The sequence below is a fragment of the Hypanus sabinus genome, chromosome 11 (genome assembly GCF_030144855.1).
Source record: "Hypanus sabinus isolate sHypSab1 chromosome 11, sHypSab1.hap1, whole genome shotgun sequence".
In the NCBI taxonomy this organism is placed as follows: Eukaryota; Metazoa; Chordata; class Chondrichthyes; order Myliobatiformes; family Dasyatidae; genus Hypanus; species Hypanus sabinus.
In genome coordinates this window covers 99,034,332-99,053,590 of record NC_082716.1, presented here as the reverse complement: position 1 = coordinate 99,053,590, position 19,259 = coordinate 99,034,332, and the positions used below count along the sequence as shown (strand labels likewise).

General features: G+C 45.6%; 1 protein-coding gene across 5 annotated transcripts in view; it reads left to right on the top strand.

The window, feature by feature from the left end:
- Nucleotides 1-19,259, top strand: part of ercc2 (excision repair cross-complementation group 2) — a 94,068-nt gene that overhangs the window by 26,872 nt on the left and 47,937 nt on the right. For all 5 annotated transcript variants that reach the window (XR_009514849.1, XM_059984975.1, XM_059984978.1 and 2 more), the window contains 8 exons: nt 621-698; nt 6,766-6,828; nt 7,594-7,707; nt 8,379-8,495; nt 9,126-9,242; nt 10,430-10,553; nt 12,587-12,683; nt 15,103-15,236. Coding sequence is in view for 4 of the 5 variants with exons in the window: in XM_059984975.1 (XP_059840958.1) it covers nt 621-698; nt 6,766-6,828; nt 7,594-7,707; nt 8,379-8,495; nt 9,126-9,242; nt 10,430-10,553; nt 12,587-12,683; nt 15,103-15,236 (844 nt within the window). In the remaining variant the exon portion in view is untranslated. The remainder of the gene's footprint in view (nt 1-620; nt 699-6,765; nt 6,829-7,593; nt 7,708-8,378; nt 8,496-9,125; nt 9,243-10,429; nt 10,554-12,586; nt 12,684-15,102; nt 15,237-19,259) is intronic.

Here is a 19,259-nt window from a genome sequence, read left to right as displayed (position 1 = left end):
AATTTACTAGTTGAGCGTTGAAATGAATTTAGCCCACAGATGAGTTTTAAAACCACTGTTAAAATCTCTGTTTAATTTCTGATCCTTAGGGTTCTTCTGGGAGTCAAAAATGGCAAGCAGGCTTAATTCCAACATTTCAGTTTATTTTTGAGTACAAATACTCAAACTAAGTAAACAGCTGAGAAACAATGCTAAGAGAGGAATTAACGCTGAAGGGTGCAAGACAAAGGTATAAATAAAAGATGACACCACCACTGAAAAATCCATCACTTTTATAGTTAAGAAAAAAGAAAATTCCTTAGATAGGAATGAATTAGTTAATGGACTACATAATTGTAACAATTGCATCATGTAGGGAAAATGCTAATATTTAGGCAATGAAAAATCAGAAAAGTAATAAACCGTTAGTTTAGCTGTTATATTGCTTTCTGCCAGTGTGTCAAAAATACAGTTTGTTAAAAAGTACAAATCTTATAAAAAGTAATGTTTAAAAATTAACAGTGGTTTCCAACACTAGGTTATTGCAGGGTGGGATTTGTAATATTTGAAGGGCATTGTGGTGGTGATCCTTGTTGTGTGTCCACTGATGTTCTAAGCTCGCTGTTCTTTCCTCTGTTTAGGGTCATGGTGTTTTGGAAATGCCGTCGGGTACAGGGAAGACCATATCACTGCTTTCACTGATTGTAGCTTATCAGATGGTGAGACACTGGTTTTATTTCACAGAGGGGACAGGGAGGAGGGTTCCAGTGATCTGTGGGGTGGCGGACAAGCCATTTTGACCAATTCTCCTGTTAAATATAACCAAGCCGCATATCTGAATCCTTCACGTAAGAGCAAATCTTGTTTTGGACAGAAGCATTTTCCTGCAGTGAGCATAACTGTTGAATTTAGTGTATAGAGGGTTAATAGAAAAATTTAGTGGATGTAGAGATTAGAGTGCGTGCTTGAAAATACTGTGTGCAAAGACATCCATGGGTGGTTTGTGTGGGTGCAGATTGTGTGCACTGCAGCTAATTTGACAGGGACTTGGGCACCTAGTCAAAAATAAGTTGAAAATACGAGACAGGATTTCAGGAGGACAGGTACTTAGAAAGCATAACGAACAGAAACAACATTGGCAGGGGTGACAAGAACAGAGGTGTATCAGAAAGAGGCAGAATATATAAGAGTGCACCAGAAAAGTGAAAAATTGAAGACTCTATTAAATGATTGCAACATTCATCTTGGGTTAGACAATTTGATAGCAGAAATAGAAACAGATGGGGATGAACAGTAGTTGCAAGGTGCCCAAGGCCGAGAACTGAAGGGGTATCAGAATCAGAATCTGAAGCTTTATAAAACACAGGTGAGGCCTCACGTGGAGTATTGTAAGCAGTTTTGGTTCCCCCATCTAAGGAAGGAGAGGGTTCAAAGGAGGTATGCGAAAATGATTCTAGAATTGAAAAGCTTGTATGAATAGCGTTTGATGGCTCTGGGCCTGTACTTAGTAGAAGTCAAAAGAATGGAGGGGGGGCATTGACCTCATTGAAACCTATCAAATGTTGAAGGCTCTAAATAGAGTGGATGTGGAGAGGATGGTTCCTGTGGTGAAAGAGTCTAATATCAGAGGACACAGCCTCAAAATAGAGGGGTGTCCTTTTAGAATGAAGATAAAAAGGAATTTCTTTAGCCAGAGCATAGTGAATCCGGAATTTGTTGCCACAGATGGCTGTGTAGGCCATGTCATTGGGTATCTTTAAGGCAGAGGTTGATAGGTTTTTGATTAATCAGGGCACGAAGGGATATGGAGAGAAGGCAGGAGACTGGGGCTGAGAGGAAAAATGGATCAGCCATGATAAAATGGTGGAAGACTTGATGAACCAAATAGCCTAATTCTGCTTCCATATGTAATAGTCTTGTGGAATAAGAATCAGAATCAGGTTTAATTTCACTGACATAGGTCATGAAATTTGTTGTCTTTATGGCAGCAGTACAATGCACTACATAATAATAGAAAAAAATGTGAATTACAGTAAGTAAAAAAATAGTGAATTAGTGTTCATGGGTTCAATATCTGTTCAGAAAACTGATGGTGGAGGGAAAGAAGCTGTTCATGAAACACTGAGTGTGTACCTTCAGGCTCCTGTACCTCCTTCCTGATGGTAGCAGTGAGAAAAGGGCTTGTCCTGAGAGATAGGGGTCCTCAATGGTGGACGCCGCTGTGGTGAGGCATTGCTTCTTGAAGATGTCTTGGATGCTGAGACAGGCTAGTGCCCATGATGAAGCTGACTAAGTTTAGAAGTATTTGATATTTCCAGATGATGGGCAGGAAGGATGATGAGGTGGGACCAGTCCGGTAATAGAATATGTGATCATTGCACAGCTAAGGAATGATACTGGCTCAAGATGTAGAAAAGCTGGATTCCAGAACAAGGACTTAAACTGCTGGGGGTGGCAGGTCAAGCAACATTTGTTTGGGGAAGAGGAGTTGTTCATGTATCAGGTCAAGACCCAACATTTATCTCTAGTAGTGCAGCACAGAATAGGCCTTTCTAGTCCTTCAACTGCGCCACCGTGCAACCTCCAATCACTGAACTATTTACAATGACCAATTAATTGACGCGGAAGAGTGTAACATCAGATCAGCGAGTTGCTGGTCTCTGCTTTCGCTGTTGCAGGAGTGACCTTTGCCTCCTTCGATGGAGAAAGCGAGACTGTCTGGGACCCGAATGCTGGGTTACAGACTGTAGTTTTGATGCGTCCTGGATCTTGGTCCCTTTGGGGGCTTTTGTTATTGCTTACATGGTGAGCGGAATGGGGGACAGTCAGTGCAAGTTGGGGGGGGGTGATTCTTTTGCTGCTGCTTGTGCGAAGGTTGGGGGAGGTGGGGAGATTTCGGGGCTTCGACGTTTCTATCATTCATTCTTTGGGGTTTCTTGTTTTGTGGATGCCTGTGAAGTGTACGAACTTCAGGTTGTGTACTGTATACATTCTCTGATATTAAATGAATCTTTGAACCTACTAGGCAGTACGTCTTTGGACTGTGGGCGGGAACCGGAGTACCCGGAGTAAACCCACACGTTTCCACAGGGAGGATGTATGGAGGCACCTTACAGATGATGTCAGAATTGGACCACGGCGTCCCTAACTGAAATAGTGTCGCTCTAACAGCTATGCTACCGTGGTGCCCAAGACATCAGGACTAGGAATGGAGATGGAAGATGGTCAGTACAAAGAAGAGAATGGGCGGGGTGAGACATAAGACCATCAGAAATAGGAGCAGAAATGGGCCATTCAGCCCATTGAGTCTAATCCCCACATTCAATCATGGGCTGATCCAATTCTTCCAGTCAACCCCACTCCCCAGCTTTCACGCCATACCTTTTGATGCCCTGGCTAATCAAGGACCTATCTATCTCTGCCTTAAATGCACCCAATGATTTGGCCTCCACAGCTGCTCATGGCAACAAATTCCACAAATTTACCACCCTCTGACTAATTTTTTCACATCTCTGTTCTAAATGGACATCCTTCAATCCTGAAGTTGTGCCCTCTTGTCAAAGACCCCCCTACCATGGGAAATAGCTTTGTCATATCTAATTTGTTCAGGCCTTTTAACATTCAGAATGTTTCTATAAGATACCCCCCCCATTCTCCTTAACTCCAGGGAATACAGCCCAGGAGCTGCCAGACGTTCCTCATACAGTAACCCTTTCATTCCTGGAATCATTCTCGTGAATCTTCTCTGAACCCTCTCCAATGTCAGTATATCCTTTCTAAAATAAGGAACCCAAAATTGCACACTAGTGCTTTATAGAGCCTCAACATCACATCCCTGCTCTTATATTTTATACCTCTAGAAATGAATGCCAACATTGCATTGGCCTTCTTCACCACCGTGCAACCCAGAGGTTAATCTTTAGGGTATCCTGACAAGGGCTCCCAAGTTCCTTTGCATCTCTGCATTTTGAATTCACTCCCCATCTAAATAAAAGTCTGCCCGTTTATTTCTTCCACCAAAGTGCATGACCATACACTTTCTAACATTGTATTTCATTTACCACTTCTTTGCCCATTCCCCTAAACTATACAAGTCTCTCTGCAGGCTCTCTGTTTCCTCAACACTACTCGCTGCTTCATCTATCTTTGTATCATTAGCAAATGTAGTCACAAATCCATTAATCCCAAGTCCAGATCATTAACTTACATCGTAAAAAGCAGCGGTCCCAATACCACCCCCTGTGGAACTCCACTGGTAACCGGCAGGCAGCCAGAATAGGATCCCTTTATTCGCACTCTCTGTTTTCTGCCGATCAGCCAATGCTCCACCCATGCAAGTAACTTCCCTGCCATTCCATGGGCTCTTATCTTGCTAAGCAGCCTCATGTGCAGCACCTTGTCAAAGGCCTTCTGAAAATCCAAGTACAGCACATCTACTGCATCTCCTTTGTCTACCCTGCTTGTAATTTCCTCAAAAAAATTGCAGTAGGTTAGTCGGGCAGGATTTTCCTTTCAGGAAACCATGCTGGCTTGGATCCATCTTGTCATGTGCCTCTAGGTACTCCGTAATCTCATCCCTAACAATCGATTACAACCACTGATGTCAGGCTAACAGGTCTATAGTTTCCTTTCTGCTGCCTCCCACCCTTCTTAAATAGCGGAGTAACATTTACAATTTTCTAGATTTCGGGTACAATGCCAGGATCTATCAATTCTTGAAAGATCATTGTTAATGCCTCTGCAATCTGTCCAGCTACTTCCTTCAGAGCCCGAGGGTGCATTCCATCAGGTCCAGGAGATTTATCCACCCTCAGACCATTAAGCTTCCTGAGCACCTTCCCAGTCGTAATTTTCACTGCACATACTTCACTTCCCTGACACTCTTGAATGTCTGGTATACTACAGATGTCTTGCACTGTGAAGACTGATGCAAAATACGCATTCAGTTCCTCTGCCATCTCTGCATCTCTCATTACAATCGCTGGCAGGTCTGGTAGGTGAATTATGGACTGAGGAGGATTGAAGGTTCATCCAGGGCTGGTGGTCAGGAGAGGGAAGGTAAAGGAGCAGCTGGAGACCAGAGAGTGATAAGTGAGAACAAAAAGGTTAAAAGTGCTGGAATATGTTCAAAGTACATTTATTATCAATTAATGTATACATTACACAACCTTGAGATTCATTCCTACAGGCAGCCTCGAAACAAAGAACCCCAAAAGCACCCATAAAAAACACCGTCAAACATCCAGTGCATAGAAAGAAAGAACATATCATGCAGATGATAAACACAAGCAATTAGCATTCTAAACTGAAGTTCACAGAAAGTATGTCCCCAGACACTTAGTTCAGCACAGAGCCAAGCAGCGAGCTGACCTTGGGCCCTGAAATTCTGATCTTTTCAATCTGGCCCAGCGCCTAAATCACCCAAGCATCGGGTTTACTCATTGAGGTACTCTCTGGGTCTGGTGCCCAGAACGTGCTGCCACGATTTGGCCCGGCTCTTAAATCGATCAAACCTCAGGTCTTGCTCGCTGTTCGTGACAGGCCCGCTGCCTCGTTTCAGTTCTGCCACATTGAATTGCCTCCAAGTCCAATGGGAAGTCACAGGCTATTGCACATAATGGACATTTAGCAGAAAAAAGAGTGATTAACAAAGTCAACATGAGTGAATCTGTAGATGCTAGAAATAAATAAAAACACAAACTGCTGGCAGAACTCAGCAGGCCCGACAGCATCTATGGGAGGGAGGTAGTGACGACGTTTCCTGATGAACGGTTTCAGCCCAAAATGTCGTCACTGCCTCCTCCCGTAGATGCTGTCTGGCCTGCTGAGTTCTGCCAGCAGTTTGTGTTTTTAGTGATTAACAAAGTATTTAGTTGTTTTCCTTGTTTCATTGGCCACCAGCCAGAGGTAGCCGAGATTCACCAGTGCCATCTTAAACCAGAAGTAAGGAGGTGATAATGGCAACCATTTCCAGAATTCATTTGATAAGGTGCATGTAAGATTCTAAGAGAAATAAACAGGGTGGTTGCTGTGAAAATGGCTTCTCTTAGTGAGAAGTAGCAGTGTCATTCCAGCATAAGGGGTCACCAATTTCAGAAAGAAGTGAGAACAGTGTCCTGACTCACACAAATGTTTGCAATTCCTTCTTCTCAGACAGCTGGAAAATCAGGTTTGTTGCAAACATTCAAGACAGGAACTGGCAGATATTTGAACAACAAGTATGGGAAGAACAGAGGGGAGAGCTTGAGGTTAAGGCAGGATCAGCACATGTCTTACTGACTGATATAACAGGTTTGATACAACAGGGTGTTTGAGTTTCTTCCCACAGTCCAAAGACATACCAGTTGGTAGGTTAATTGGTCATTGTAAATTGTCCTGTGATTAGGCTGGGATTAAATCGGGGGATTTCTGAGTTTTGTGGCTCAAAGTGTCAGAAGGGACTAATCTGCGTTGTATCTTAATGAGTAAATAAATATTTGCATGCACAATGTGTGGAAGCTGTCTGTGTGTAGTATGCAAAGGATATGCATCATACATATAAATACAGATTCATAATTTTTTGAGATACTATTGATCCCATGTCTAGTTTCTGATCCCTTATGGGGAGTGTCTAGTTTGAATGCAGGTACTCCGCCGGCTCTGGCACATGGTTTGACTTCACAGCTGCCCCTGTAGCCTCAGTGTGTTCTGTGGTAGCCTGTTCTACTTGTGATATCCCACCCTTGTCATTTGAGTCCGTAATAACTCTCCTTCTCACTCGAGCTGTTCCCCACTTTGTCTCTCCAGACGTATCCTGCTGAAGTGACAAAGCTGATCTATTGTTCACGGACAGTTCCTGAGATCGAAAAGGTAAGAGAATAGTGAAGTTCTTGGATTGTAACAAATGCATCATTGAGTAGCTGCAAGAAAGGTCTCGGCTCGAAACGTCGATTATCCATTCATTTTCACAGATGCTGCCTGACCTGCTGAGTTCCTCCAGCACTTGTGTCTTACTCTGGATTTCCAGCATCTGTAGACTGTGTTTACAAGAACTCCCTGTCACCTTGGACATTGACATTCTGAATCTTGTATAATTTATTAAAAAATTCAGTATTTCAGTTTTTTAGCAAAATGGAAAATTTTCCACCTTGTACTTAATTTGCCACATCATTGCCCACTTATTTAATTTGTACCATATCCTTCTCTTCAGATCTCATCGTCGTTCCCACTCAGTCTTCCACCGTCAGCAAACCCCTAGTAGTGTAGAGGTTCAAGTCCTGTCACTGCCTGGAAGAAGTTTGTACTTTCAACCCTTGACCGTGTGGGTTTCCTCTGGGCAGTCCGATCCAAAGATTTGTCAGTTTGTAGGTTAATTGTTCATTGTAAACTGCCCTGTGATTAGGCTAAGGTTAAATCAGGGGACTGCTGGGTGGCGTGGCTCAAAGGGCCAGAAGGATCTATTCTGTTCTGTATCTCAATGGATAAATTGAAAGTATTACCAGTCCGGAATCCACTCTAGTATATCCACTACCACTCTAAATGCTCTAACCTAGATTGTACATTTTTTTTTCCCATCCTTTCCTCCTTGGTCCCTCTCTCTCTACCCTGTCGTTGGCCATACCTTCCCACTGTCAGGTTATTGAGGAACTTCGCAAGTTGCTAGAGTATTATGAGAAACAAACTGGTGAAAAGAAACAGTTTCTGGCACTGGCGCTCAGCTCCAGGAAGAATCTCTGCATCCATCCAGAGGTGGGTCATTCAGAGCAGTGTGGAGCTCTACCCCAGGGTGTTTTGACTCCTTTGGAGAGTAGCGTGGACAGGAGGCTGACAGAAGGGGCTGGGCTGGGTTGTGGGGGGAGGAGATTATTGACCAGCACACACAGAGATGGGCTGTCTGAGGTGGCCAGTAATGGGTGGTCAGTTATGGACAGACAGGTCGAGGCGGTCAGTGACGGGCGGACGGGGTGTGGCGGTCAGTGACGGGTGGACTGGCTGACACGGTCAGTGATGGGCGGATGGGGTGTGGCGGTCAGTGACGGGTGGACGGGGCGTGGCGGTCAGTGACGGGCGGACGGGGCGTGGCGGTCAGTGACGGGCGGATGGGGTGATGCGGTCAGTGACGGATGGACGGGGCGAGGCGGTCAGTGACGGGCGGACGGGGTGTGGCGGTCAGTGACGGGTGGACTGGCTGACACGGTCAGTGACGGGTGGACTGGCTGACACGGTCAGTGATGGACGGACTGGATGACACAGTCAGTGACGGACGGACAGGATAGGCCGTCAGTGACAGGCAGACAAGCTCTGATGGTCAGTGACAGATGGACAAGTTGAGGCGTCAGCTAAGTTTTCAGGAAGTGGTTGTTTGCTCTTTTGGTCTTGAATTTGAATTATTTGGCCTTTTGTTTCTCTGCTCTGCACAGGTCAGTGCCCAGCGTTTTGGGAAGGAAGTGGACGGGAAGTGTCACAGTCTGACTGCATCACACGTCAGGGTGCAGCACTCCAGCAACCCCAGCGTGCCCATCTGCCGTTTCTATGAGGTGCAGTCACCAACTCATTCACACACAATGTGTATTTTTGCCACGTGTCCCTGTATCCTGGTCTGTGTTGTCCCCATGACAGCAGGATTGGTGAATTTAGAGGGACGTAACTACTGAGGACAGACTGCCCCTTAGTTCCAAGGGTCAAAACTGAGAAGAGTGGGGTTATTCCCACCAGTGTTCTCAGCAAGGAGTTGGGTGGGGATGTGATGTGCATCTGCATGGCTTTGGGTAAAGGTCAGTGTTAAGGGTAGAGATTCTGGGCAGTGCACTGACGTGGCTAGTGAAGCCCAGACTTAACCCTGACCATGAGTACTGGGGTACTGTCTGTGTGCAGTTTGCATATTCTCCTTGGTTTTTCCGGGTGCCTCAATTTCCTCCCATATCCCAAAAATGTTCCCCTGTAAATTGGCTCTAGTGTGCAGTTGATGTGAAATCTGGGGGTGGTGGGGGAATAAACGAGGTTAGTGCAGGGGTAATGCAAATAGGTGGTTGATGATCGGCACAGTTCTGGTGGGCCGAAGAGTCTGTTTCTGTGAACAGATCCCTTTACAGAAGCTGGAATGAGATCACTGGGCTGAATGGCCTCATGAGTCTGACATTGAGTAATGGGGACTTGGTTTCTTTCAGGAGTTTGACGATCACGGGAGACAAGAGCCCCTTTCCTCTGGCGTTTATAATCTAGATGACCTGAAGGCTTATGGGCGACAGAAGGGCTGGTGCCCCTATTTCCTGGCTCGATATTCTGTAAGCAAATTCTAGTTTTAACAAATCCTGTGTGTCAGGCTGAAGGGAACTGTACTGCTGGCTAAGTATTCACATAAGAGACTACTAGACAGGTATATGGAGGAATTTAAGGTGGGGGGGGGTTATATGTGAGGCAGGGTTTGAGGGCCAGCACAACATTGTGGGCCGAAGGGCCTGTAATGTGCTGTACTATTTTATATTCTATAAGAATCTTAAAGTGGGGAGCATTGATTGCTAAACATGATCCCAACCTTACAGGTCTGCACTGCTAAACCGGACTCATCCCTAGTTTGCAAGTTGCTCTTGTCTCAAAAAAGTTCAAAGTAATTGGAAATACATGTATGTCACCATATACTGTACAACCCTGAGATACATTTTCTTGTGGGCATACTTAATAAATTCATAGAATAATAATCATAATGGAATCAATGAAAGACTGTACCAACTTGGGTGTTCAACTGGAGTGCAGAGGACAACTGTACAAATATAAAAACAAAGACATAATAATGATTAGTAAATAAGCAATAAATATGGAGAGTATGAGATGAAGAGTCCCTGAAAGTGAGTCCATTGGTTGTGGGAACATTTCAATGTTGGGGTGAGTGAAGTTATTACCTTCGGTTCAGGAGCCTGATGGTTAAGGGGTAGTAACTGCTCCTGAACCTGGTGGTGTGAGTCCTGAGGCTCCTGTACTTTCTTCCTGATGGCAGCAGTGAGAAGAGAGCATGACCTGAGCAGTGGGGGTCCCTGATGATGGATGCTGTTTTCCAGTGACAACATTTTGTGTAGATGATGGGGAGGCCTTTCCCAGTGATGGACTGGGCTGTATCCACTACTTTTTGTAGGATTTTCTATTCAAGGGCATTGGTGTTTCCATATCAGGCTGTGATGCAGCCAATCAATATGCTCTCCACCACACATCTATAGAAGTTTGTTAAAAGTTTTAGATGTCATGCTGCATCTCCACAAACCCCTAAAGAAATAGAAGCGCTGTTGTGCTTTCTTAGTAATTGCATTTAACGTGTTAGACCTGGGACGGGTCCTCTGGAATTATAACATCGAGGAATTTAAAGTTCAAACATCTGGTCGTTCACCTGAGGTGCTGTCTGAGATGATGGAATTAATCTGTCAACTTTCCTTCCTGTTTCTAAATCACTGATACATCTGCTCTGTGACCCTCATGTCAGATCCTGCACGCAAACATAATTGTCTACAGCTACCACTACCTGCTGGATCCCAAGATCGCAGACATGGTTTCCAAGGAGCTGTCACGGAAATCGGTAGTGGTGTTCGATGAAGCTCACAACATTGGTATGTGGCAGTTGTAGGATCATCTCCAAAATATATTAACCAATGCAGCAACAAAAATCGAGCTGCTGCAGGAACTCAGCGAGCCAAGTGGGGGGAAGCTGACAGACAACGTTTTTGGTCAAGGCCCTTATATCGTCTATACGCTTCCCTCCACGGGTGCTGCCTGAGCCGCTGAGTTCCTAAAGCAACTTGTTTATTTTTTCCAGGCTCCAGTATACACCATCTATTGTGTCTCTGTATCAGTTTACATTTTGTAAAGGCAACATTCTGGAACACATGCTATTTATCACCTGTCAGCTCCCCCCACTTTTTACTTTGGTATCTTCCCCCTCCCTTCTCAGCCCTGATGAAGGGTCTTGGCCCGAAACATTGACAGTTTATTCATTTCTATAGATGCTGCCTGACCTGCTGAGTTCCTCTGTATTTTGTGTGTGTTGCTTTGGATTTCTAGCACCTGCAGACTCTTGTGTTTATGATATTCAGTGTATTCCTGAATGATGCCTTTTCCAGTTTGTACTCAGTATCAGAATCAGAGATATAGGGATAGCAACTTCATTCATTATGTGCTGCATCGTTTAATATGGGCGATCATGGTCTAGGCAAATTCTTCTACAGAAGTGGTTTGCCATTGTCTTCTTCTGGACAGTGTCTTTATAGGATGGGTGAACCCCCACCCCAGCCATCATCTATACTCTTCAGAGGTGGCGTCAGTGGTCGCATAACCAGGACTTGTAACATGCACCAGCTGCTCAGATGACTATCTGCCACCTGCTCCTGTGGATTCACATGACCCTGAACAGGGTGGGGGGGGGTGGCTGTAGTGGCTAAACAGCTGCCACACCTTGCCCAAGGGTGACTTGTAGGCTAGCGGAGGGAAGAAGTGCCTTATGCCTCCTTTGGTAGAGACATATTCTGCAACAGCAATCAGGCCAGTGAATTTTAGAATAAAGCTACCTGCTTCTGTAACAAACCATATGCCTCAAAGGCCCAAATTCAGAAGTGTACTCAGTGTCCCTCACCTTGCCTGAGTAAGGTGGATACTTTGAGGTACTTTTCCACTGTGGAGTTGGATTTCAGCCCCTGAGATGAGATTCCAGTCCTCAAGCTGCAGTATCCATCCTTTGATTTTCTCATTCTCCTTCATCTTTGATTCACCTCCAAATTTAAAGAAAGAAGTTCCCAACCAGCACACACAAAATGCTGGAGGAACTCTGCAGGTCAGGCAGCATCGATGGGGAAAAAAAAGTAAACAGTCAATGTTCCTGACAAAGACCCTTAATCTGGGCTAAGAGGTTAGGGGAGGAGATGCCTGAATTGAAAGGTGGGGGGAGGGAAAGGAGGCTAGCTGGAAGGTGATAGGTGAAGCCAGGTGGATGGGAAAGGTCAAAGGCTGGAAAGGAAGGAATCTGATAGGAGAGTGGACAATAGGAGAAAGGGAAGGAGGAGGGGACTCAGGGGGAAGTAAAAGGCAGGTGAGAAGGGGTGAAAGGTCAGAGTGGAGGATAAAGGAAGGGGATGGGGGGAATTGGTTCACCGGAAGGAGAAATCGATACTCATGACATCAGATGGGAGGGTACCCAGATGGAATATAAGGTGTTGCTCCTCCACCCTGAGGGTGGCCTCATCTTGGCAGAAGAGGATTGACAAATCAGAATGGGAATGGGAATCAGAATTAAAATGTTTGGCCACCAGGATATCCCGCTTACAGCAGATGGTGCAGAGGTGCTCAATGAAGCAGTCTCCCAATTTACAACAGGTCTCACTAATGTAGGGGAGGCCGCAGTGGGAGCACCGGACACAACAGATGAGCCCAGCAGATTTACAAGTGAAGTGCTGGCTCACCTGGAAGGACTGTTTGGGGCTCTGAATGCAGGTGAGGAAGGAGCTGAATGGCCAGGTGTACCTCTTTGGCTGCTTCCAGGGTTAAGTGTCAAAAGGGAGATTATTGGAGAGGAGTGAATGGACAAAGGAATCACGGAGCAAAGGGAAATTCCAATACTTTTTAACATGCTCTTTGTCTGTCCCCTTAACAGATAATGTGTGCATCGATTCAATGAGTGTCAATATTTCCCGTCGCACTTTGGATCAATGTCAGAACAACATTGAAACGCTACAAAGGACCATTCAGCAGTGAGTCATTAATCCCACTTTTAAATCAGCATCTTCCTATTTTCTCATCCTGGCTGAAGCAGCCAGTGCTATAGAGAACAGTCAGCCAACTACAGATGTGGCTGGCCTACGCAACTTACTGTTTGGGGCAGCAAGGAAGGTCCTCCATCTCTGGCAGTATTCAATGCTTCCTTTGTCATGTCAGTAGCTTCCCCTCGGTTGTCACTACTGTCAGTAAGGCAAATCCTGGATGGAGATTCAGGAATACCGTCACACTCAGATGTAGAGGATTCTTCATTTGATGTTTTTGTAACAGTTTTTTACCAGTCAGGGTTGTTAGCCCTAAGGGGAAGCTCAAAACTGGTGGATCTCTCTTAGTCTGTGGCCTCTATCCCTTTATCTGTTTGGCATTGGTGACCCTACTAAGAGTCGTGACCCCGGCCAACATAGCTCTTCAGGTGATTGAGGCACGCAGGCCTCCAAGCGCAAGGACAAGGTGGTGGTTCTCTTGGAGGAGTCTAGGTCAAGCTGTTGCTATTATCCCAGCTGGATTCAGCAACAGGCAGGTCCTGGCATTAGGCACTATATAACAAGGGAGTGTCACAAAGGTGCTGAGAAGTTAACGAGGGCAAACAGCATAGGGTCAGGGGCAAAGTTGAAATCTAGGATCAGTGTAAAATGTGAGAATGTGGAAGTGCTTTGCAGGAGCACTGAAGTGAGTTGTAGATACTTACATGAGATTAACCTAGCTCAGCACAAGAAGGAGAAAATGCTACAGAACTGAAGACCACTGGACATATCTTTACCTCCTCTCCCCTCCGCTTTCCACAGGATTTGTTCCCTCCATTTCCTTTGTCCATTCATCCTTCCCCACTAATCTCCCTCCCACCATTTAACCCTGCAAGCAAGCTAAGTACTACCCCTGCCCATTCACCTCCTCCCTCACCTCCATTCAGGGCCCCAAACAATTCTTCCAGGTGAGGTAGCACTTCACTTGTGAATCTGCTGGGGTCGTCTAGTCTGTCCATTACTACCGATGCGACCTCTTCTATGTTGGTGAGACCCAACATACATTGGGGGACTGTTTCATAGAGCCCCTCCGCTCCATCTGCCACAAGCTGGACTTACCGATGGCTAAAGATTTTAATTCCTGTTCCTATTCCCGTTCTGACATGTTGGTCCATGGCCTCCTCAGGGTGAAGGAGCAACACCTTATATTCTGTCTGGATAGCCTCCACCCTGATGGCCTGAATATTGATTTTTCCTTCCAGTAAACTAATTTCCTCCCCCTCCCCTCTTCCTGTATTCCGAATTCTGACCTTTCACTTATTCCCACATGCCTACTACTTCCCCCCGGGTCCCTTCCTCCTTCCCTTTCTCATATGGTCCACTCTCTTCTTTTATCAGATTCTTTTTTCTCCAGCCCTTGTCCTTTCCCACCCATCTGGCTTCACCCATCACCTTCCAGCTAGCTGCCTTCTCCTCCCCACTTGCTTATTTTGGCATCTTTTCCCTTTCTTCTCAGTGCTGAATAAGTGTCTCAGCCTGAAATGTCAACTGTTTATTCATTTCCATAGAATTTGCCTGACCTGCTGAGTTTGGAGAGCATTTAGTTTTGGACTCCTAGCATCTGTAGTCTTAACGTGTTTAGAACATTATACTGATTGGGAAACAAAGTAAAATATAATATAGAGATGGTTGGGACAGGTGAACACTAATCCTGATATGATTATCAAGGATTTCGACCAGAAAAGTCGACAGTTCTTTTCCTTGCACAGCTGATGCTCAACCCCCACACAAAACCCTGGAGGAACTCAGCTGGCCAGGCAGTACCTGTGGGAAAAGAGTAAACAGTCGATGTTTCGGCCGAGACCCTTCATCAGGACTTTGCCGCTCAGCCTTCTGAATTCCTGCAGCAGATTGTTGCTCCTTCTAATGAGTAGCCGAAAATCCTCACCCAAGACATGAAGGTAGGATTAAACAAAGCGTCACAATGCAACAGCTGGTTGATCCACTGCCTTGAAGCACTGGAGATCTGGATTCTATACTGACCTCAGATGCTCACTGTGTAGGGTTGGTTCATTCTCCCTGGAACTAGGGAGCCCTCCAGGCGCCCTGACCTTCTCCTTCATTCCAAAGATAAGGTGCATTTGCAAGTGAGTGATCAAATCACAGGGGAACTGATGACAGTGTGGAGGGTATTAGAAAGAGATTTCTTTGTTGCTATTTTGGTGGACCCAAAGGCCTGTGTCATGGGAAATGATTCCAATTTTCACAAGGTGTAGCCTACAGTCAGAGTGTGTGATTCAAATCAAGGCATCCTCTACATGTTTGTCTCGAGATGATTAAATATGGAGTTGGCCTTTTCCCATGCATTTGACAATTCTGTAGCACTGAATTTTGGTATTCGTCCCCGAACAACTGTTATTTTTCTCTCCAGCTTAAAGGAAACAGATGCTGCCAAGCTGAAGGAGGAATACCGGCAATTGGTGGAGGGTCTGAAGGAAGCTCATGTTGCCAGGGAAACAGATGTCTATTTAGCCAATCCAGTATTACCAGACGAAATACTACAAGGTGCAGTGGGAGCTGCTTTCACTTGCTGTGCATACTTGGTTAAAGCGCAAGATGTTTACCTGAGAGCATTATCTGGGAGATATTTACCTGAGAGAATTATCTGGGAGATGTTTACCTGAGAGCATTGTCTGGGAGATGTTTACCTGAGAGCATTATCTGGGAGATATTTACCTGAGAGAATTATCTGGGAGATGTTTACCTGAGAGCATTATCTGGGAAATGTTTACCTGAGAGAATTATCTGGGAGGTGTTTACCTGAGAGCATTATCTGGGAGATGTTTACCTGATACTGTTACCTGGGGGCAGCACAGTAGCATATTAGTTAACACCATGTCTTACAATACAGGTGACCCAGGTTCAACTCCCATCACTGCCTGTAAGGAATTTGGAGATTCTCCCTGTGACCTCATAGGTTTCTTCTAGGTCCTCCCACAGTCCAAAGATGTCCAAGTTATAATTGACTCCAGCATCTTCCCCACCACTGATACCAGGCTAACTGGTCTATAATTTCTTGTTTTCTCTCTCCCTCCTTTCTTAAAAAGTGGGATAACATTAGCTACCTTCCAATCCACAGGAACTGATCCTGAATCTATAGAACATTGGAAAATGATTAGCAATGCGTCCACGATTTCTAGAGCCACCTCCTTAAGTACCCTGGGATGCAGACCATCAGTCTACCCAACACCATTTTCTGCCTAATGTGAATTTCCTTCTGTTCCTCCATTACCTTAGGTCCACTGGCCACTATCACATCTGGGAGATTGTCTGTGTTTTCCCTAGTGAAGACAGATCCAAAGTACCTGTTCAACTCATCTGCCATTCCCTTGTTCCCCATAATAAATTCACCCGTTCCTGCCTTCAAGGGCCCAACTTTGGTCTTAACTAATTTTTTCCTCTTCACATACTTAAAGAAGCTTTTACTATTCTCCTTTATAGTCTTGGCTAGCTTACCTTCATACCACATCTTTTCTCCCCGTATTGCCTTTTTAGTTATCTTCCGTTGCTCTTTAAAAGTTTCCCAATCCTCTGGCTTCCCGCTCATCTTTGCTATGTTATACTTATTCTCTTTTATTTTTATACTGTCCTTGACTTCCCTTGTCAGCCATGTTCACCCCCTACTCCCCTTAGAGTCTTTCTTCCTCTTTGGAATGAACTGATCCTGCACCTTATGTATTATTCCCAGAAATACCTGCCATTGTTGTTCCACTGTCATTCCTGCTAGGGTATCTTTCCAGCCAACTTTGACCAGTTCCTTCCTCATGGCTCCATAGTCCCCTTTGTTCAATTGTAATACTGACACTTCCAATTTTCCCTTCTCCCTCTCAAATTGTAGATTAGAGCTTATCATATAATGGTCACTATCTCCTAATGGCTCCTTTACCTCAAGTTCCCTTATCAAATCTGGTTCATTACACAACAGTGAATCCAGAATTGCCTTCTCTCCCTGGTAGGCTCCAGTACAAGCTGCTCTAAGAATCCATCTCGGAAGCACTCCACAAACTCTCTTTCTTGGAGTCCAGTACCAACCTGATTTTCCCAGTCTACCTGCGTGTTGAAATCCCTCTTAACAACCGTAGCATTACCTTTGTGACATGCCAATTTTAACTCCTGATTCAACTTGCACCCTATATCCAGGCTACTGTTTGGGGGCCTGTAGATAACTCCCATTATCCATGGCCTCCTCTATTGTCAAAATGAATCCAAACTCAGGTTGGAGGAACAACACCTTATATACCGGCTGTGTAGCCTCCAACCTGATGGCATGAACATTGACTTCTCTAACTTCCGTTAATGCCCCTCCTTCCCTTCTTACCCCATCCTTGACATATTTAGTTGTTTGCCTGTTCTCCATCTCCCTCTGGTGCTTCCCCCCTCCCCTCCTTTCTTTCTCCTGAATCCTCCTGTCCCATGACCCTTTCCCTTCTCCAGCTCTGTATCACTTTCACCAATCACCTTTCCAGCTCTTAGCTTCATCCCACCCCCTCTGGTCTTCTCCTATCATTTCGCATTTCCCCCTCCCCCCACTACTTTCAAATCTCTTACTATCTTTCCTTTCGGTTAGTCCTGATGAAGAGTCTCGGCCCAAAACGTTGACAGCGCTTCTCCTATAGATGCTGCCTAGTCTGCTGTGTTCTACTAGCATTTTGTGTGTGTTGTTGTTTGAATTTCCAGCATCTGCAGATTTCCTCGTGTTAACTCCCATTAGGGTCTTTTTGCCCTTACAATTTCTCAGTTCTATCCGTACTGACTCTACATCACCTGAACCTATGTCACCCCTTGCAAGGGACTGAATTTCATTCCTCACCAACAGAGCCACCCTACCTGTCTGTCCTTTTGATAGGATGTATACCCTTGAATATTCATTTCCCAGCCCTGGTCCTCTTGCAGCCATGTCTCTGTTATTCCTACAATATCATACTTGCCAATTTCCAACTGAGCCTCAAGCTCATCCACTTTATTTCTTATACTTCGTGCATTCATATATAATACTTTTAATCCATTACTCCCCTCACTTCTCACATCGATTCCTATTGCACTTGACCATACTCTCCAATCCCTTCCTGAGCTTTCTGCCCCGTTGTCTTTTTTAACTTTTCTTATTCTCTCTTTCCCTTTAACTCCATATTTCCAGTTCGTCTCCTCCTCCCCCCCCCACTACTTGGTTTAAACACACCCATGTAGCAGTGGCAAACCTGCCTGCCAGAATGCTAGTCCCCCACCTGTTAAGGTGCAACCCGTCCCCTTTGTACAATTCATCCTTACCCCAAAACAGATCCCAGTGGTCTAAGAATCTAAATCCCTGCTTCCCGCACCAGCTCCTCAGCCACACATTCAGATCCCCTATCTCCCTGTTCCTGCCCTCTCCAGCATGAGGAACTGGAAGAAAACCGGAGATAACCACCCTGGAGGTCCTGCTTTTCTGCCTTCTTCTGAGTTCTCTGAAGTCACGCTGCAGAATGTCTTTCCTCTTCCCGACGTCATTTGTGCTGAGATGCACAACCACTTCTGGCTGTTCACCCTCACCCTTGAGGATGCCCTGCAATCGGTCCGGGACGTCTTGGATCCTTGCACCAGGGAGGCAACACACCATCCTTAAATTCCACCTGTTGCCGCAGAAACCCCTTTCTGTACCTCTCACTATGGAGTCCCCTACCACCATGGCTCCTCGGCTTTGCTTCAGTGCCAATTTTTGACTCGCAGACCTGTCTGCATCTCAGACTGGCAGGGTCTTCTGTCCCGACAGCTTCCAAGAGGGTGAACCTGTTTTCAAGAGGTACATCCCCCGGGGTCTCCTGTACTCCAAGCACCCATCCCTTCCTCATCATCGCCGCCCTTCTCTCTTCCGGTATCTTCGGTGTAACGATCCCGATGTATGTCCTGTCCGGAAAACTCTCGTTTTCCCGAATGAACCTGAGCTCATCCAGTTGCCTCTCCAGTGCCCCAACACGGCCCTTCAGGAGCGGAACCTGGACACACTTTCCACAGTTGTAGCAGCCAGAGGCACCATCAGTGTCCCTGACCTCCCACAACAGGCAAGCATCACAGTTTACCTGTCATTTCTTCACCACTTCTCACCCTCTCCAACTGTGGCGTAGTCTCCTCCCTCAGCCTCCTCGCCAAAGGCTCTTGAGCCAAAGACTCACACTTTTCTCACAAGACACTTCCCTTAACAAGGCCGCTCCCTTAGAGCAAACCTTGCTTATATTGGCTGATAAATTGACTAATTCATTTCACTTGCCACGCCTCTGCCGACCTCGAAGGTATGTGTTGCAGCCTGGTCCCGACCGGTTTTCAAATCAACCGCTGCTGAAAACAACAGAAAAAAGACTCCCAAGAGCTTACCTTCTCAGCCAATCCTCGCACTCACTCCTTCACTTGCTGCACCTCTGCCGACCAATCAGCAACAATTTGATTGAAGCTCCAATGTGTTTACTGACCATTGCTCGGGGAGGGGTTGGGTAGGGTGTTTAAATCAGGGACCTCCATCTCATGAAATCAGCAACGGTCTGAGTGAAGCTCTAA